At 38.0% G+C, this 20,457-nt stretch overlaps 1 protein-coding gene across 10 annotated transcripts in view; it reads right to left on the bottom strand.

The window, feature by feature from the left end:
- Positions 1 to 20,457, bottom strand: part of CDK8 (cyclin dependent kinase 8) — a 120,543-nt gene that overhangs the window by 59,450 nt on the left and 40,636 nt on the right. For all 10 annotated transcript variants that reach the window (XM_027116641.1, XM_027116640.1, XM_027116644.1 and 7 more), the window contains exon 2: positions 9,587 to 9,662. In XM_027116641.1, coding sequence (XP_026972442.1) covers positions 9,587 to 9,662 — 76 coding nt within the window. The remainder of the gene's footprint in view (positions 1 to 9,586; positions 9,663 to 20,457) is intronic.

The following is a 20,457-nucleotide window of genomic DNA, read 5'->3' on the forward strand; positions in this document are numbered from 1 at the left end:
GGCCGCTATCAACTTCAACTGGTCTACCCGACTGTGGAGCATTGTCCGGAAAGAAACCTCCAGCACAAAACTTCGCAAACCACTTTTGACACGCTCAATCAGTCACAGAACCTTCTCCATACACTGCACAAATCTTTTCTTCGTTTCAGTTGTGTTTTTACCTTTCTTGAAATGATAAAGCATAATGTGCCAAAAATGTTGCTTTTTTCTTCCATCTTCAATATTAAAAGGCTACACAAAAACTCACCAATTTTGATGTTTTTTTTTAAATGCACACTAATATGACAGCTGTCACAATACAATCTAACAAAATTGATTCTAATGAAGTTAAAGACAACTCAGTGTTACTAGAGCTGTCTTACGGGAAAACTGAACAAACTTTTAGGCCAACCCAATACATTCCATTCCATTTATATACCACATTTTGTTTATTCATTCATCAACTAATGGACACTGGTTGTTTCCTCGTTTTGGCTACTGTGAATAATGCTGCTATGAACATTGGTGTACAGGTACCCGAGGCCCTGCTTTCAATTCTCTGGGTAAATACCTAGGAGTGGAATTGCTAGATCATATGATAATTCTATGTTTAACTTTTCGAGGAACCACCAAACTGGTTTTCACAGCAGTTCTACCATTTACATTCCCGTCAGCAATGCATGCGAATTCCAATTTCTCCACACCCTCACCAACTTTTATTTACCTTTTTAAATTTTCTTTTTGTAATAGTCACATCCTAATAGGTATGATGTGGTATCTTGCTGTGCTTTTGATATGCAATTCCCTAATGACTAATGATAAGCATCTTTTCATGTGCTTACAGGTATATCTTCTTTAGAGAAGTGTCTATTCAAGTCTCCTGCCTAATATCTAATATGCGGGCTCTAGAGTATAGGCTCAGTAGTTGTGGCTCATGGGCTTAGTTGCACGCGGCGTGTGGGATCTTCCCGGACCAGGGCTCAGACTGTGTGGATTCTTAACCACTGTGCCACCAGAGAAACCCTCTCTGCCTATTTTTGAATTGGGTTTTTTGTTGTTGCTATTGAGTTGTAATTCTTTACAAAGTCTAGATATTAATCCCTTAGCAGATATATGATTTACAAATATTTTCTCCCATTCTACTAGTTGCCTATGTTTTGACATCACAAAACAATTAAACTTAAAACAAATCTGTAGCTTGTAATTATTTTAAAAAACTATCTACAGTCGTCCCTCAATATTTGAGGGGGACTGATTCCAGGATCACCCCTCAACCCCACCCTGCCCTAGGAGGGTACCAAAATCCCCCAATGCTCAAGTCCCTTATACTTTAAATCATCTTCAGATTACTTATAATATCTATTACAATGTAAATGCTACGTAATTAGTTGCTGGAGCATGGTAAATTCAAATTTTGCTTTTTGGAACGTTCTGGAAATCCCCCCCCCAATATTTCCTATCCATGGTTGGTTGAATCCATGGATGCAAAGGGACAACTGTAACAGCAACAATAGAAAATACAAAATTCATCGCCACCAAATATCAGATAAGAACTAAGATCTGTAACTCTGTGAGATACAGTACCTATTTTTTCTATAAATTACAAAGGAAAGTTGAATAAAATTTTGTAAACTTTTCACGAAATAATAAAGAGCTTATACAGACAGAAACTTGCAAGTAGAACACATTTGCATGGGTTTATTAACCTTTCTCATCTCCTAGAAAGACATTCTTCTATTTAAAATCTTTCATCTCCTTATTTTATCTCCATTTAATAACCCAAGTGGCACTAATGATCCGTAAGTTAAAAAGCATTCCCACCCCACCATGCAAAAACAAATACAACAGCAACAATGACAAGAAAAAACTTCTCATGAAGCCTGATATTCTGTCTCTATCAGTTAGAACTGACTTAGTGCCTTGCAAATGTGTTCCAAATACATGACAGACATGTAAGAAAGTCAAGGTTTTAGAACTTAGGACTTCAGTACCTTTTCTAAGAACACTCTTCACCAAAACAAGTATCAAGGTAAATGTAATGTTAACAATATATTAGGGGCTCTGAAATGAATTCAGCAAAGGAAAGACTATGAATGGACTATATATTAAGTCATTTATATTAATGATTACTCTCTGGAAAGTGATGGTTATTTTATTCAGGAGCAAGATTAAATTCAAGTTATATATTTCTGCTTTTAGAATATAATTTACAACTTATGAAACTCCAGAGATATACACAAGTTCTCAGAAACTTAAGGTCAATATCTAAAACTGACCATTTGCTAATTAATAAACAAGGCAAAGAATGTGATACGGGAAAGCCTGGACTTCAGGGTCGCCCAAGCTCAGCCAGCTGGCTGGAAGAGTGGACCTGGCCCTAAGTGCACGTCAGTTCTGGGTCAGGGTTTTCTCCATTACCTCACAACTGGAACACACTTCTCAGCTGGGCAGCTATTTCAAATCCTTTCTGGAAATCAGCAGGGTAGAAATTATAACAAACAAACTCCAAAGCTTTGGCAAAAGCTCTCTCCAATGATTAGAAACCTACATATAAAGCTATTCTTAGATGTCACCTCCATCTCACCTCCAAGATGAGGTTTAGCTCTTGTATTAAAAAGGAAACAGCAGCAACCATTTTATTAAGCTCTTCCTAGGCGCCAAGTATGGGGCTAAGCATACAACATGCGCCATCTCACTTAATCAGGAATTACCCTATGAAATATTTATACTCTTACTTTACAAAGAGGAAATGGTGGTGTAAGGGGATTAAATAATTTGCTCAAGGTCACATTCCTAGGTAGTGGCTAGAATCAGGATTCAAATGCTTTCAAAATTAATTAATTTCTAAAATACAGAGCCAGTAATTTGGTCTAACAACAACACGTCCCAAGACCTAACACCCAGGGGGAGTAATTCTTATCATCCAGAGACACAGATATTTTAAAAATATACTAGGTTATGAACTGGACAATGGTAGGCACTGTGTCTAGCTCAGCACCGTACTGCTAGTTTCTAGCACACTGCCTGGTACGTGCTCATTAAATACCTGGTAAAGACATGAATAACTGAGTTCACGAATAAAGAAAATACACCAACTAAAGGGCATCATACAACACACCCTTTGGCTTCTAAACTGTGGGCTAAGATCAATGCTTTCATCAAAAAATCAATCCACTTTTATTTTTAAAAAATCTGATTAGTCAAATATTAAGTCTTTGAGGGCAATGATTTTAATAGTAAGCGCTATTACTATGGTAGTAAGTAATGGTAAGTGTTATGGGCTGTCCTCCCAAAATTCTTGTGTTGAAGCCCTAACCCCCGGAACTTCAGAATGATTCTATTTGGAGATAAGGCCTTTAAAGAGGCAATTAAGTTAAAAACAGGTCAGTAGGATGAGCCCTAATCCAATCTGAATGGTGAGCTTACAAGAAAAGGAGATTAGACGCACAGAGAGATGACCACGTGAAGAGGCCACAAGAGGGTGGCCACTTGCAAACCAAGGAGAGAGGCCTCACAAGAAACAACTCTGCAGGCACCCTGATCTTGGATCAACAGCCTCCAACAGTAAGAAAATAAGTTCCTGTTGTTTAAGCCACCCAGTCTGCAGTATTTTGTTATGGCAGCCTTGGCAAACTAGTACAGTAAATAGCTATTACTACTGAGTAAGTACAACACGCTATGCTGGGAGATGGGTCTCTGCGGGATTGGAGATGGAGCTGAGAGTCTCAGTGGCGAAATGCCTCTAAGTAAATATTTACACTGAAGCACTTCCAAAAGACCAGGAAGCTGGGCTACATTTAGCAGAGCTAATGCCTGCCACATGCCAGGCCCTGCGGCAGATGCTGCACTAGGTGCCGGGATATAAAATGTGCTGAGACCTTCCGCTGAAGTCCTCTGGCAGCAGACAAGTTCAAGTGAGCAGGCAGTTCGCGTGCTGTGGCTGCAGCAGTGCTAACTGGCATTGACTGAGGAACTAACGTGCACCCAGAGTTTACTGTGTCCCAGAAGTGACCTACGCTCCTCACACACTAAAACCCTATGAGATAACTATTATTCTCATTTTACAAAGAGGAAACTACAACACGGGGAAATTACATCACCTGCTTTGAGTCCTACAAGCCAGTTGAGTGGTAAAGCCAGAATGGGAGCTCAGGTAACCCGGAAAGGGTCTTAAGTGCTCCATGGAACCCCGTGAGGCGGGTGCTCCGACACTGGGGGTGGCGAGCAGTTTTCATACCTGATGGGCTTCAGCACCCCACACAGAGCCCATGGGCTGCAGATGCCTCTTCTTGGCACTGTATAAGATGTTTTTGCCTTTTTGAAAATTTTATGTCCAAAAATGTTTAACGGAAAAAGGTTTAAATAAATTTATACAATGGTTTCATCACAGAAACCACCTAAGTTTTCCTAATTCTACTGGGAATAAAATCTTATAATTTCCTGAGTACTAAGATCACTGGTAAAAATACAAATGTTTTAAAACATCATTCGTCATAAACTTAATTCATTCTAATTAATGCCACACAATATCACCCTTAATCTGAACTCTAAAAGTACAAATAAAAAATAAATAGCATTTAAAACTATCTTGTCAATAAATACCACTTACATGGTGAGTGAGAAATAGGTAAGAAAACCTCTAATATTCTCAAAATAACATTGATTTCTAATATTAAAATTTTACAATATAGCAAAAATAATAAATTCTAAATGTATGCCCTAAGTATGAGAGTTGAGTTGAAATTACTATAAAAGCATCAGTAAAATTATTCCAAAATTATTTGTTTTTTTTTAAGCTGTGGAAACTTTTCTTCAATTGAATTCTTGCAAATTAATTAAAGAAAAATTTAAAAAACCTGAGGTGCCTAGGTTAAAGCAGATGTGAGCTTTAACAGCAGCTGAACTACAAGGCAGCCCCTTGGTACACCGAGAGCCCACTGAAGAGTTCTGAACACCACTAAGCTAAAGGGATCATGACTCACAGGAAGCGCTGGAAATACAGAGCAGGCCTCTTAGAATACAGTGAGGATGAAGACATGCAAAGCTCTTCACTTCAGTAGAAAGTCTCGGAGTTCTTTCCTTCTTCCCTCCCTTTTACAATTATTTACTAAACAAAAGACTATGCGTGAGAGCTAGCACACACTGGTGAAGAAATGCATTCCAGTCAGGCAGAGGTAGGACCACAAACAGAAAATAAGTTAACAAAAAATAAAAAGAAACTCCTTGTAATTATAATTTGTAATAAATGCTATGAAAGGAACAAACTGGGTATAGATCGTAAGAGAATAATGGAGGTGACTGGTGGGGAAACCAGACTTCTCAGACAATGGACTTCCATAATAAATGTGAGGTCTGAGAAGACTTGTCAGACAGATGGGATCCTTTTTCCTTTTGAATTTTTATTATAGAAAAATTTTCAAAAGTAAATAGAATAGTAAAATAGAACCACCCCCATGTATCATCATCCACTCACAGCCTCTCTCATTTTATCGATATTCATATCCGCTCCTCCCACCCCACCCTGAATTATTTTGAAGTGAATCTCAGACATATGATTTCATCTATAAATATTTCAGTATATATTGCTAAAATATAGTCTCTTTTCTCTGACTGCAACAGAAAAAAATTAGTAGTTGACAACAATAAATTATCTGGAAAGCCTCACATATTTAAAAATTAAACAATATATTTCTAAATAATCCATGAATAAAAGAAAAAAAATACAAAGAAAATGGAAATTATTTTGTACTAAATGATAATAATAATACAATGTGACAAAATTTGTGGAATGCAAGTAAAACACTACTTGGAGGCAAATTTATAGTTTTAATTGCTTATATTAGAAAAGAACTGTTTTTAAAAATCAATGACCTAACGGTCCACCTTAAGAAGATAAAAAAGAGGGACTTCCCTGGTGGTCCAGCGGGTAAGAATCCACGCTCCCAATGCAGGGGGCCTGGGTTCGATCCCTGGCCAGGGAACTAGATCCCACATTCATGCCGCAACTAAGAGTCCATGCCACATCTGAGAAGTACGCATGCCACAACTAAGAAGTCCGCATGCTGCAACTAAGAGTCTGCATGCCGCAGCTAAGCATGCCACAGCGAAGATCCCACGTGCCGCCACTAAGACCTGGTGCAGTCTAAATAAACAAATAAATATTTTAAAAAAGAAGAAGAAGATAAAAAAGAAATGCAGGCTAAAAGTAGGTAGAAGAAATAATAAAGATAGGAGCAAAAATCAATGGTATAGACAGAGAACACAAGTCCACAATGAAACAGGGACACCACTATAGGAGCCACATTGGTGAAAAGATAATAAGAATATTATTAGCAACTTTGTGCCAATAAATTCAGTAACAAACAAAATGAACAAATTACATGAAAAATAGGACTTATCATACACAAGACCAAATATTAAATGTGAAGAGCTCTATATCTATTAGGGAAATAATATTGGTCGGTGAATTCTGTCCAACATTCAAGGAAGATTAACTGCCATACAGAAACTCTGTCAGAATGCAGAGGATGAAGAAAGGCTGCCTAACTTGTTCCGTGAGGACAGCACAACTTCGATACCAAAGACAAAAACATTACAAGCACGATAATCACAGGCTAACGTTCTTCAAAAGACCTAAAACTCCTCAGCAACACATTAGTAAATCAAATCAAGTGATATATAACCAAGCAGGGATTATTGCAAAACTGCAAAACTGGGTAAATGTTAGAAAATTAATCAATGTAGTCTACCAATATAATATAAAATTAATCAATGTAGTCTACCGAAGAACTATATAGTCATTTCAGGACATGTAGAAAAAAAGCATTTGATAAAATTCATTACCATTTACAAAAAATAGAAGGGAACTTCCTAAGCCTGACTGATGGTATCTATAAAAAAACTTATAGCTAGCATTTAACTTGATCGTGAAACACTGAAAACACTTTCCCCCAAGACTGGGAACAAGTAAGATGCCTGCTCTCACCACCATTCAACATCTTCTGAGAGGCTCTAGCCAATGCAAAAGAAAAAAATCAAAAGCATAAAGAGAGAAAGAAGTAAGACTATTCCTATTCATAGATGACACAATTACTTATGTAGAAAATCCCAAAGACATCACCAAACCTACCAGTGAATTTAGAAATATAATGTATATATTTTTAAAAAATCAATTCTGAATACAGAAGCAAATACAGAAGCAAACAAGTGGAAAACAAAATTTTAAAAATAATCCCATGTATAATAATGTCAGAAAACATAAAATCCTTAGGAATGAATTTAACAAGTGTGTAAAGCCTCCACACTAAAAAACTATAAACATTGTTGGGAGAAATTTTTTAAAAACCTTAAAAAATGGAAAAGTATGTCTTTCTAAGCCATGAAAGAAACACATACTTTCATGGCTTAGAAGTTTCAATATTATTAAGATTCAATTCTCCCTGAATTGATGCAAACCATAATGTTAGCAGGCATTTTTTAGAAATAAAAATTACTAGCCAATTCAACAATGTACATGTTAATGCAAAGGACCTAAAATAGCCCAAACAATCCTGCAACAAAAAATAAAGCTGGTGGCATTATACCACTTCACTTCAAGTCTTGCTGTATGTAAAGTAGAGTTATCTGGTATTGGCTGAGGATAGACAAAGCGATCAATGGAACAGAATAGAGCCCAGAAATAGTCCAACACTTACAGTCATTTAATTGTTTACAAAGATGCCAAAGGAATTCAATGGGAAAGAATCTTTTCAAAAAATGATGCTACAATTGTACATTCACATGGGGTGAGGGGAGGAGATGCTCAAACACTACATCAGACTACAAACAGAAATGAAGTGAACAGATCATAGACTTAGAAGTAAAGCTAAAATTGTAAGGCTTTAGAAGAAAACAAAGGGAAACATCTTCACAATTAGTGAGTAGATAAAGATTTCTTCAGCCAGACACAGAAAACAATAGTCATAAAAGGAAAACACTAGTAAATGAGACTTCATCAAAATTAAAAATTTCTGCTCACCTTAGGTTGAAGAACCACAATCAAGTACGTTAAAAATAAGCTTTCATACTCCTTATTGTGCTTAACTGCATTTACAGTTATCAAAATAGATAAAAAGCTAAGAATGTCTGTTCCTGAAATGAATGGAGTTTTGTTTGATGTTAAAACTTTTTGCTGAAGAATAATAAAGACAGAGGAAAGCACATGAACAGCTCAGTGAGTTTTCACATGTGAAACCCACATGACCAGACCCAAAGCAAAACCAAGAAACAGAATAGCACCCTGAAAGCTCCCTCTTGTCTCCCCTCTGGTTCCTCCCTGCCCCTCTAAAGGTCATCCCTATCATGATGCCCAACATCATTGACCATAGTTCAACAGACTTTAATTCTTTAAAAGCGACTGCAGAACTGACAGTTAATGTACAGATATCTTGCCTCAGGATACAAGAGTATAAGAATTTTATCAATGAAATGAAATATAATTTCCAATACAGCATACCTTTCGTGAAGAATGCCCTCCATCTCATTCCTATTCTTCCCTCATCGAGGTAATTCTTACGTGTCCTCCAAAATCTGAAACCTTCCTTGATTCTCTAGTTTAGATACATATACCCTTTTCCCATTCTCTATTCCCTGCTACCACAGTGCTCGGCACACCATTCCTATTATTAGAAGAATTATAAGCCTTTCCTCATCAGTGTGCAAACGCTTAAGGCCAGGGATCCTGACTTGCTCTACGTGTTCTATGTTTACTTCTTCTTGGTCTAGTTCCTGTCAACATGATACACAATAAATGACTCTTAGTTGAAAACCCAGTGGTATAGAATCTGTTAAAAGAGTAATATTATTTAAATTAATACCTCCAGGTCGCAACAGCCTATATCTGTGTAGACAGAGGGCTGAAAGCAATAAAAGTAAAGATTATTACAATATATATTCTAGAATATTCTGATTAAAGACAGAAAAGACAAGTTTGGACCCATAGTTTCACAATAGTAAAAGCTGAAGTAAAGTCTCAGAGAATACTCACTTTAAATGTAAGAATAATTATTTAATAATGCATTAACATGAAGAATATTTTCCTTCAGAATCAAATTGAGATTCTAATTACCATATGGCAATGGTATGCCTCCAAAAAGGGGGGGTATATAATTTTACTTATTCAAATGAACAGACAGATACAATGAAAATCAAATAATCTCATTTTAAGTTCATAAGTAACGACATTAATCTCATCTTATTAAAATAGAAATATTAATTTTATATGAATTAACATATAACATAATAAACAATTTTATTGCACTCAATGAAATAATAATAACTGGATCCTTAACTATTTAGTGACATTTTTTGGAAAAATATATAGTTACATAAACAACTGAGATTTACTTAACCCCAAATACGTGAATTTACATAGAAATTTTTACTAGAACTACATGCCACCTGTACTTCTCTTTAAAAAACAAATATATTTTGCTATAGATAGTAGATATGAAAAATATTTCTCAACTTTCAATTAATGTGTGTATGTGACAAATACAATTCAGAGACCTATATAGGTGACACCCATAAATCAGCTGACAGTAACGATGATAAAAAGAGCTTCACTTACTGCTATTTCTCTACATGCCGACATAGAGATCCCGGTTCCTTCTATTTGTTTTAAAGCATAGTCTTTATCATCTTTCCTGTAAAAACAAAGTTATTTTAATATACAGATAAATCTAAATGTATGTGCATTTTTAATAAAATAAAAAATAAATATAAATCACATACACTTCGACACCTTTCACATATAATCACATAATTTCATATGGGAGAAACTTCAGGTAATCTATTCCAATCCCATTACTTGATGAGGAAAGTTAGATTCCAAGGAATAAAAAGACTTGTCCAAGGCTCTATGGTTATTTGCAGAAGAGAAAGATTCAGAAATGAAGCTCCTGACTTCCAATAATAGGTTCTTTCTGCTCTAATATGTATACACTTCCTGTGTGTGTGTGTGTGTGTGTGTGCGTGCATATATAAAACACGGTCTCTTAAAAGCCCATTTGGATATTGGGGTGTCAAAAAAATTAAGAAATGAATGCATCATTCATAAAGTACAAAATGGTTATGATTCAAAACATGTTATATAGTTCATATCCCCAAATACCTTCAAAGGGATTCACTCGACATATGTTTACTGAGCACTTACTGTGTCTCCAGAACTGTGCTAAGTCCTGGGGATACAAGGGAATTCCTTCCTTTATGGAGCTTTCTGTGGCTACTGGCAGTGAGAGATAACTAACCCACCACAAGACAATATGATAATGCTGTGACAGAGCAAGTACGAACCGCAGAGCTACCCAAAAGTCACTCTTTTGCCTGGAGACCCAGGCAAAGCCTTCTCAGAGGAAATCCCATCTCACTGAGGCCCAAATGGCAGTCCTCAGACTTTCTGGACTCAGGACCCTTTTACTCTCTTAGATGTCTCTGAGGACCCTGAAGAGGTTCTGTTTGTTCTATCAATATTAACCCTCTTAGAATTGAAAAATGGGAACTCTTAAAAAACACAACCTACGAAAGCACATATCCATTATCCACCAGAGCAATGGCATCATCACGTGTCACGTCACCTTTGAGAAAAACCCACTGTACACTCGTGAGAATCAGCATGAAGAAAGGCATATAACATAGCACTGTTATGAAAACAGTGTTGACCTTGCCGACCCTCTGAAAGGATTTTGAGGACACCTAGAGCTTCTCAGATCGCACTTTGAAAACTGTGCTCTGTGTGTGTGTGTGTGTGTGTGTGTGTGTGTGTGTGTGTGTGTGTGTGTGTGTGTGTGTTAAGAGGGGAACAAAGTGTGAGGGCACATGAGGTGAGGGAAAAGCACTTGAAGAACATACATTAAACAACGGGAGATGAGGATGGGGATACAGTTAGGAACCAGATCATAAAAGTCTTTTTATACTCCAAGAACAAGAGGAGACGCTCCGTCAACAATTCTTAAACAGGAGAATATCAATCCTCCTCTGCTTTGGCGGCCTTTTAAATGTTGGGGGGCAGTAAATAAAGACAGGAAACCAAGAGACCAGCCAAGTCCACAGTGTCCAAACTACTCAGGTGGGAGATGATGCTGGCTGCTGCCAAGGGGACAGACTGGAGCGACGGAAGGCAGACCAGCAGCACAAAGGACAGAACCCTGGGAATGAGGAAGGAGATGGGGTCAGACATAATGACTCCTGCCCCAGGGAACAGGCCAACACAACATCATCCCCCGGAACAGGAAACACAGCAGGAGGAAAAGGTCCAAGGGAACAGGAGGATGATGGCTCCACTGTGCGCAGGCTGAGTCTGGTACCTGTGAGACACCTACGTGGGGATGGCAAGCTGAATGAGCACGTCTAAAGCTCAAGAGAAAGTTGAAGATGTCAGCATATGCACACTGTCAACCAAGCCAGGAGAGTACATGAGGCGAGACCAAAGAGCAGGACTGGTAAGAAAAGGATTTTCCAAAAAGGGCAGAACAGTAAACAGTATCCAACGCCGCCGAGAAGTCTAGTGAGGTGAGGAGCGAGCAGTGTCCACTGAATTTAGCAACAATCAAGTCACCAGGGGACACTGGACTAGGCAAAAATAGTCGCAGTGACGTCTGGCAGATACTGCAGAAGGCTGGGGAATGAAGGGGGCATAAGTTAACTGAGACAATAAAAGTAGGTAATTCTTTGAAGGTGATAAAATAAGGCAGCAGCTGGAGGAATACACAAGGTTAAAGAATTTTTTTTAAGATGTAAGAGGCTTGATTATGTTAAGTACTGAAAGGAAGAACCCAGAGAAAAGGAGATGAGAGGGAAAAATGAGAAGAGCAAAGACTGAAATGCTGGGGAGAGATTAGATTCAGAGCGAGAAGGAGAAATGTGTCTTCCACTGTTAACAGGAAGACAAAAGAGGGAGGAAAGGATAGATACCGGTGCAAAGAAGTTGGTTCAGAGGCAAAAAGTCAGGGGAGTTCTCATTTTGATGGCTTTCATTATTTTTCTGATGTTGGAAATGAGGTCAAGTACTAAAAGTAAGGGGGCTTCCCTGGTGGCGCAGTAGTTAAGAGTCCGCCTGCTGATGCAGGGGATACGGGTTCATGCCCCGGTCCAGGAGGATCCCACATGCCGCGGAGCGGCTGGGCCCGTGAGCCACGGCCGCTGAGCCTGCACATCCGGAGCCTGTGCTCCGCAACAGGAGAGACCACAACAGTGAGAGGCCCGCGTACTGCAAAAAAAAAAAAAACAAAAAAACTAAAAGTAAGGGCAGAGTGATAGAGCCGGAGTTAAGGTTTGACTGAACAGATGAGTAACTCCTTATAAAATCAGTAAGTTTAATACTTTATCATTTTAAGTTATCCATAAAGTTTATGTAACTTTATCTTTCCTTTTATAACATATTTACACCACATCCTTAGTTGTAAAAACAAATCACAATTACATTATTTTTCTGAAAAAAGATTTGTTTTACGACAATCAGATTTACAAGTACTTTCCTGTAAAGCACCATGGGCACACATTATGTTAAAAATACACTAAGAATATCTGTACTTAATGTTCACCAAGTCTGAATGATTTCTGAAAGAATTAAAGGAGACATTAAAGAGGGTGACACAAAAATAAAATGAAATTGGGATCAGAATAAATCTGTTAGAGATTAGACAGTTCATGTGCATGGTACTGATTTAACCAGATGGTCAACCCAGGAGTGTAACAGGTTCTGTTATATCTACTGTTGAGGATAACTTCCTAGACTTGAGCCTTCTAAGGAAAGAGAGAGAGAACGGTAGGGAAGGAAATAAATTAAACCAGAGACTAACTCACCTCCTTGACAACACCCCCTGGACTTTCTCTTTGTTAAAGACAGCCATGTGAAAATGTCTTCAAAATGAGCTAAAAAATTCTAATCTGCAATCAGTTCTCTCCCCCATCCCAAGTAGTTAATGTTTTATATTTTATAAAAGTAAGTTATCAGAAAGAAAGGTAAAATGGGAGAACAAAAAAACTTTGAAAAGATGTGATTATCAAAAATGCAACTGCCTCTTAAAAATCACCTAATAATAATTACCATCATAACATAATAGTGCTTTGTGGTTTACAGAGCACACTTATCTCTCTAGCCATGCACACAACACTTTTTTGTAAAAAGGCACCCTGGAGAGGAAAAAGATACGTTCCCTACGTTCAGTCATGATCCAGTCGAAGTAGTCAGATTGTATCAGTGATAACTGCAGTACAGTGCTCTATATAATAGTACCATAAACAGAGGGAATGATCAACTAACTATACCTTGAAGGGTTGAAGGAAGATGAAAGAAAGCTTCAGAAAGAGTCTACTTAAGCAGAGATTCTTAAGACTTAAGAAGTTTGTCAGGAAAGGAAGGAGGGGCTGGGAAAAGAAATCAGTAGTTATATGAGGCATCCCAGGGAGTGGGAAAAGCATGTATAAAAATACAGAAGCACAGACAGGATCTGGCATGCTCAGAGAACAGCAAAGACCGGCAGCAGCTTAAAATCATGGAAACACATGGACAGCCCTGAGGTTTGCCTACCTTAGAAACAGACAGAGGTAGGGTGGGAGGGGGACTTTCATGCCAGCTCTCTCCAAAGGGTGCAGAATATGTATACTTCACTTCAAGGAGTGTACAAAACAAATGAGTATGACAAGAAAACATCACATTTAAAAATAAATAAACAAAGTTGAGAGAAAGTGTGTCATGTGAGAAGACCAAAAAGAAGAGAGCGCAGCCATGATGAACACTTGCCTTTAACAGATGGGAGGGGAAGTCAAAAATATAAAACGGCTATAAAGGAGTGGTTAAAAAAAAATGAGTAGTTTTTGGTAAAATAGAGTACTGAACACATATCAAATTTCACTCCCCTCCTAACACCCTACTAAGACTATGGCAAAGAAAAAATTTTAAAGACATAAACCCATAAGGATGAAAAATGAGAGAGAAGATAGCATAAAAATTTGGAAACTAGAATGTAAGTGGACAAACAGTAGAACAGTAGCTGATGACAAGGATCCAAGAAAACCAAATAAGAAGCTGATAGCAAAGAAAGCTGAGAACCAATTAGATTTGCAGAGCCAAATCCTCCAAAGCAGAGACTTGAGAGGACAAGATCCATCTGGAAGCAGAACTGGCTGGGTAGAAGATAAACTGAAGAGAGAGCCTAGAAAACAGAGCAATAAAACAAAGTTAGAGAAATGTGAAATAAAAATAGGGGAACTAGAGAACCAGTCCATGAAATCCAACACACAAATAATTAGGAGTTTCAGAAAAAAAGAACAGAGAAAAGAGAGGAAGAAAACTTACAAAGTAATTCAAGGAAACTCCCCAAACTGAAGGACAGGATTTGTAAACCTGGAAGGGTTCAGTGAGTTCCTATCACAAATGAATTAAAACAGATGCACATCAAGACAATATTTAGGCATTTCAGAAAAGTGGAGACAAGCAGTAGATTTTACAAGCTTCCAGTGAAGATGGGTAACGGCCACTTAAAAAGGGTCAATATTATTCAGCCACGAGAAAGAAGGAAATCCTGCCATTTGTGGTAACATGGATCATGGGTAGACCTTGAAGGCATTATGCTAGGTGAGACAAGTCAGACAGACAAGGACAAATACTGCATGCATATCACTTATATGTGCAGTCTCTCGTAAATACAGAAAGTAGAATAGTGGTTACCAGGGGCTGGGGGCTGGGGGACTGAGGAGATGTTGTTTAAGAGTAAAACTTGCAATAAGAAGATAAAAAATCCTGGAGCTCTAATCCCGGAGATCTACTGCACAGCACAGTGATTATATACAACAATACCGTATTACAAACTTCAAAGTTGCTAAGAGACTATATCTTAATTATTTCCATCACAGAAAAGAAATGATAATTATGTGACATAATAATTCTGGTTAACAAAATAATTTTCCAGAACTGTTCAACCTTATCACTGATGTAAACAACTATCTTCCCTTGCCAGACACTTAATCAGCTCTACATGCACTCGGATTAGGTGTTTGGCTATTTTTGAAGCATCATTAGGGAAAGACTGTACTTGAACCCCCATGGAAATGACCTTGCCATATTCTGCAGTAAAACTCCTTGGATCCATAGCTCTCAATTACAACAACACAACACTTCCTCAAGTTACTGGAAGACTGTCCAGCCAGAGACCCCAAATTGAGGATTGCTAAGAATCGTCCAGAAGATGGTCTTAGAATGAGAAAGCTTATACCGAAGACCTTTGGATCAAGCAGCATGAGAGAGAGAGCTTCCACCCCCAGGGCTTACGGAACAAAATCTAAATGGCCAGAACCAAAGACAGTCAGGCTTTAATCTGCATGCTTTCCCCACCTTCCCGCACCGCCAGCTCTTCTCTTCCTCTCTGCTGCTTTAAATTTCTGAATTTTTAACAGATACTTGTTATCTCTAACAATGATACCTATAATATTGCTCTTTGCATCCCCAGTCACTCCTTGTATGAGTCTCATACCTGGCTGCAATTTGCTCAGGATTTCACTAAAATATGCAAACAAGCCAACTGTTGAGATTGTAGCCACTTTCTTTTGGGTGCAACTCAGCTCACTCTAGTTCTTGGGCAATTACACTCAACTACTAAGCAACTCTTTCTTTTGTTTTGTTTTGTTTTTTATTTCTTTTTGGCTGCACTGGGTCTTTGTTGCTGCTCGCAGGCTTTCTCTAGCTGTGGCGAGCAGGGGCTACTCTTCAGCACGCAGGCTCTAGGTGCATGGGCTTCAGTAGTTGTGACGCGCAGGCTTCAGTAGTGTGGCTTGAAGGCTCTAGAGCGCAGGCTCAGTAGTTGTGGTGCACGGGCTTAGCTGTTCCGCAGCATGTGGGATCTTCCCAGACCGGGGCTTGAACCCACGTCCCCTGCATTGGCAGGCAGATTCTTAACCACTGCACCACCAGGGAAGTCCATAAAATGGTAAACTAAAATAGTAAATAAGACAGACAGCCCCTCTGATGTCAAACCTAGGAAAGTTTCTGTCTACACCAAAACCACACTTGGGACCTTGGCTCTTGGCTTAGAAGTAGACTACAAACTGTCCGTAATCTCTCAGCATTTGTCAGTGTTCTAGAGTTCAAATGTGATCTCCAGAGTCTTATATGTGCCCAGCCATTTTTGCTTTGCATGATTCAATAACTGACCCCACAACAACAAAAAGTAGTCACAAAGAACTGACTGCAGTCCAACAGTAGATGAGACTCTCTGAAGTCTCCTGATCAACAGAATTCCAGCACAGAGAAGATCTGGATTTCACAGAACAATATCCTCAATGGCTGAATCTGGCCAAAAAGAGGGACTAAGAAAGTGAAAATAAACCCCACTGAAAATCAGATTGTGATATCCCTAACAGATTAGCAGCAAGGCCTCTGTAGAAAAGGCAAACAGGAAATAAAGTTTTGCCCAAGGCCACACCAGAATGGCAAAATGACTAAAATGGCCCTTTTTTGAGTGATTACTGCTCTCTTACCAATGAGTCCCCAGCTCTGCTTCATTCCGCCTACCTCTGAACAGAATACTCAGATACCCAATTACCAAACTGACCCCACCTCACAACAGTATCCAATGCAGAGCTGGTCTACTTCCCAATCTCTCCTTAGAATCATTCAGCCCAAACCTACCGACGAAGCCCCACTTGCTCTGGTTCCCAGGTTGTGCACTTGCCCTTGATGCAGCAGGCAAGTAAACTTTCCTACAGGTGCATTCCGGTGGCCTGTAACATTCATGATGCCCAATTACCTTACATGAAGTCACAATGCATTAAAGCAAATTGAAACACCAGTCCCTTTAATTTACATCGGGTCAGCTCTTAGAGAACACATTCTAACTAGCCATGCTATACTTTGCTTAAAATTCCTTGTCGTAGTTAACATGTTTTGCTCTTTTGATCATTCTGACAAATGAAATCCACAAGTTAACTTGCTGGTTAATGACATAAGCTTATTTAAAAGATTATTAGGCCTACTAATTCTTGATTTGGGGGCATTCCTGTGCTCGGCACAGCTATAGTACCTGAGATACACCAGTGAGCAAGATAGACCCAACAGGAGGTACTTTCAAGTCTCTTGGCAACTCCAGAGGCCAAACTCCAAGAAGTTACAAAGCTTCTTGTAAACCTAGCTATGAATCTCTCTCCTCTGCATTATCTTGTGGGATTTAAGCTCAATTTGTTAGCTCTCATACTTCAAACACATCTTTACCTTGTTTGGAAAAAAAGCTATGCAGAGCTTAAAAAGTATTTCTAACCTTGGAAACTGGAAAGAAACTCCTGGTCCTTTCTGTCTGTTTAGTTACAAGATTACAGTAACATGATCAGATATCACTAAATGTAGGGGGTTTCCATCAAAGACAACTACCAACCTATCTTTCTTAGATCACCTTCCCAGTGTCATTTTTCTGAACATAACTCTACAAAGAGTAAAGTTATATAATCAGGCATCCTGACTTCAAGAACTATATTTTGACACTGGTCATATAATCATTCTTTTTCTCCTTAATATTCATGCTAGAAGAAATGAGCAACAATGAAAACAGAAATTAATGTGTAATATTTTCCTCCCTAATAACTGGTCTTCCCTGCTATTTCGCATATCTGCCTAATTTATTTCTACTTGGCCCCAAACATTTTCTTCTTAAAAGTAGCATTACATCGGGCATGTGAATACACCTGAACATTTCTTAAATATTAACGTGTTGTACTCCAAGTATTATTGTGAATAAGTACTCAAGATTGATGTGCTATTAAGGTACCCTATAAATGTTTTTCCCTTAATCTACCTTTTAAATTCATAAGAATGGGAGCCTATTATAATGGAAGAAGAGAATGGGACAGAGATGAGAGGATGAAAAATAAAGAAAAACGTAGGGCCTTGTACAGACTGACAATGCCAGGATGCCATGTATCGAGCAGTATTTTCAACTCAATTCCATGTACAAAAAACAGCAAAAACAATCAGTTAAATGGAACTATCACTACTCAAGTACAAAAATAAAACTTCCTAAAATTACAGGGAAAAAATTATGGTGGGAGGAGAGTTAAATTTGGCAAATGCCAAAGATATGTAAAATTTATGAAAATTTCAACAGAATTACATAGATATTTGACAATGTTAAACACAATAAAATTAAGATCTGATTAGATTAGACTTAAAAATCACACAACGTCAGCACACACTAGTAGGATCAAGATTGGAGGCAAGCACATAGCACAGGGAGATCAGCTAGGTGGTTTGTGACCACCTAGAAGGGTGGAGTAGGGAGGGTGGGAGGGAGACGCAAGAGGGAGGAGATATGGGAATATATGTATATGTATAGCTGATTCACTTTGTTATAAAGCAGAAACTAACACACCATTGTAAAGCAATTATACTCCAATAAAGGTGTTAAAAAAAGAAAAAAAAGTTGAATCACTATGTTATACGCCTGAAACTAACATAATATTGTATATCAACTATATTTCAATTTTTTATAAAGTGTATTAAATCCATGCAGTTATACTTTATATTTGTTGAATACCATAATGAATAAGAATTGTCAACCTCAATCAGAATTAATCTCAAAATCTAAAAAAAAAAAGATTGGAGGCAAGAATGTTAATTAGGAAGCTATTGTCAATAATCCAAAAATCAAATAACAAGTACCCAAACTATAAATTTTGCTATTTTCAATACATAAGTGAACAGCAGTGGAATTAAAGAGTGATAAACTCAAGCCGGCTGCCTAAGAACAATCCCAGATACAGGTGCTGGGCTTCACAGGAAAGAAGAAACCTGTCTCTTTCTCCCGTTTCCTTCCAGCCCTGCCCCACCTCAATCACACATAAGGTAAAATTAGCCAGGGACTCACTGTAATTAGCTAAGGATGTAACATCTCACCAGAAACGAGATGGCTGCACAGAATAAGAAAAGATGCAGTATATCTCCAAGTGGGCAGGGCTGGGGGGGCACTAGCTGCCGGTCGGGGTCGGGTCAGATTGGAGAAGCTTAGGTCTTGCAGCAATATCAATAGTAATCTTATGTATTTGGCACTTTCATACCATTCTGCAAAAAATCACTCTACTAGTAGATTTATAAGCCCTGTGTTCTCCTAATTCTGGGAGCAAGGTCACCTGCGGGGAGGAAGCAGAGACATTTCCCAGGAGTGGGAAGCATACCTCTGCCCCCAACTTCCCCAAATACCAGAAAGCCTATTTCTCCACAAGTGTATATTCAACAAATGTGACTTCCAGACAGGGAGACAAAGAGTGGGACTCCCAGGAGATGATGACAATGTGTAACAAGCACTTTCCACATACCAAGTACTACACTAAGCACTTAAGATAAACGCATGTTAAAGTCCATGCCTCACATGATCTGGAACAATTTACATAAAATGTGTTTTGCATGTATGTAGTTATGTATAGAGAGGATGCATACATGCTTTCTGTATAAATATTTATGCACGTACATAAATATATTTAAAATACAAGTGTAAATGTGTGTACATGTATACATATATAGTGTATACATATATACATGTATACTTACCCATATATACAGAGAGATATATACAGATATACATCCCAATATACATGTGTGTATATGTATACACAGAGGAAGAGGAAGAAGAAAATAATTTTTTAGTATAGTTAAGTTACTAACTGGCCATAGTACTATTTTAACTCAAATAGACATGAGAATAATTATACAGGTGTTTCATGAAGAAAAAATGTACCATGGTTATTATACAGTTTACATAGCTATGACAGATTATCCCTTATACAGCAAGAGTTGTGTTTAATAATGACTCACAACAACTTACAATCATTATCCTAGCTTACATACAAGGACAGAGAATCCAAAGTCACAAGGCTAGACAGCAGCAAACCTGGACCTCAAACACAGGCAGTCATTCCAGAAAATATCTCCCCACAAGGCTCTATCAGTTTGTTCTGAAAGTGTGGCTACCAACTCGTTTACAAATTGCTTCCAGTTAAAATACTCTCAGGCAGCTTCACCACAGTGCAAATGGGTCACGTGTGAATGAACACACCTCCTCTATCTACATGAGCTAACACACTATTTTGCTTGTCATTAAAACACACAAACACACACACACACACTCTCAAACTCTGCTCCTGTCAGTGTCTAACTAACAACTTATCTGGCAATGAGCAGATATAAGCTATCAAAAACTTTTCATTTAAAGCTGTTGTCATATATTCTATGAACAACAAAAAAATAGGTCTGATACCTTAAAACAAAAGACCACCTGAATGTTCAAGTTTTATTTGTAGCATTCACATATCTATAATCTTTCAATTGTATAAAACTGAAAGAGAGCAAAGAGGTGAAAAAATTTTAATTGTGTATAAAACCTATGATTTAACAAATTAACATTCTGAGTGGTTTGAAGCCAAGAGAAAAGGCACAATAAGACTACAGGAAAGGAGGGAAGT

The sequence above is a fragment of the Aethalodelphis obliquidens genome, unplaced genomic scaffold (assembly GCF_003676395.1).
Source record: "Aethalodelphis obliquidens isolate GAN/ISIS:26980383/991018 unplaced genomic scaffold, ASM367639v1 scaffold16, whole genome shotgun sequence".
Classification (NCBI taxonomy): Eukaryota; Metazoa; Chordata; class Mammalia; order Artiodactyla; family Delphinidae; genus Aethalodelphis; species Aethalodelphis obliquidens.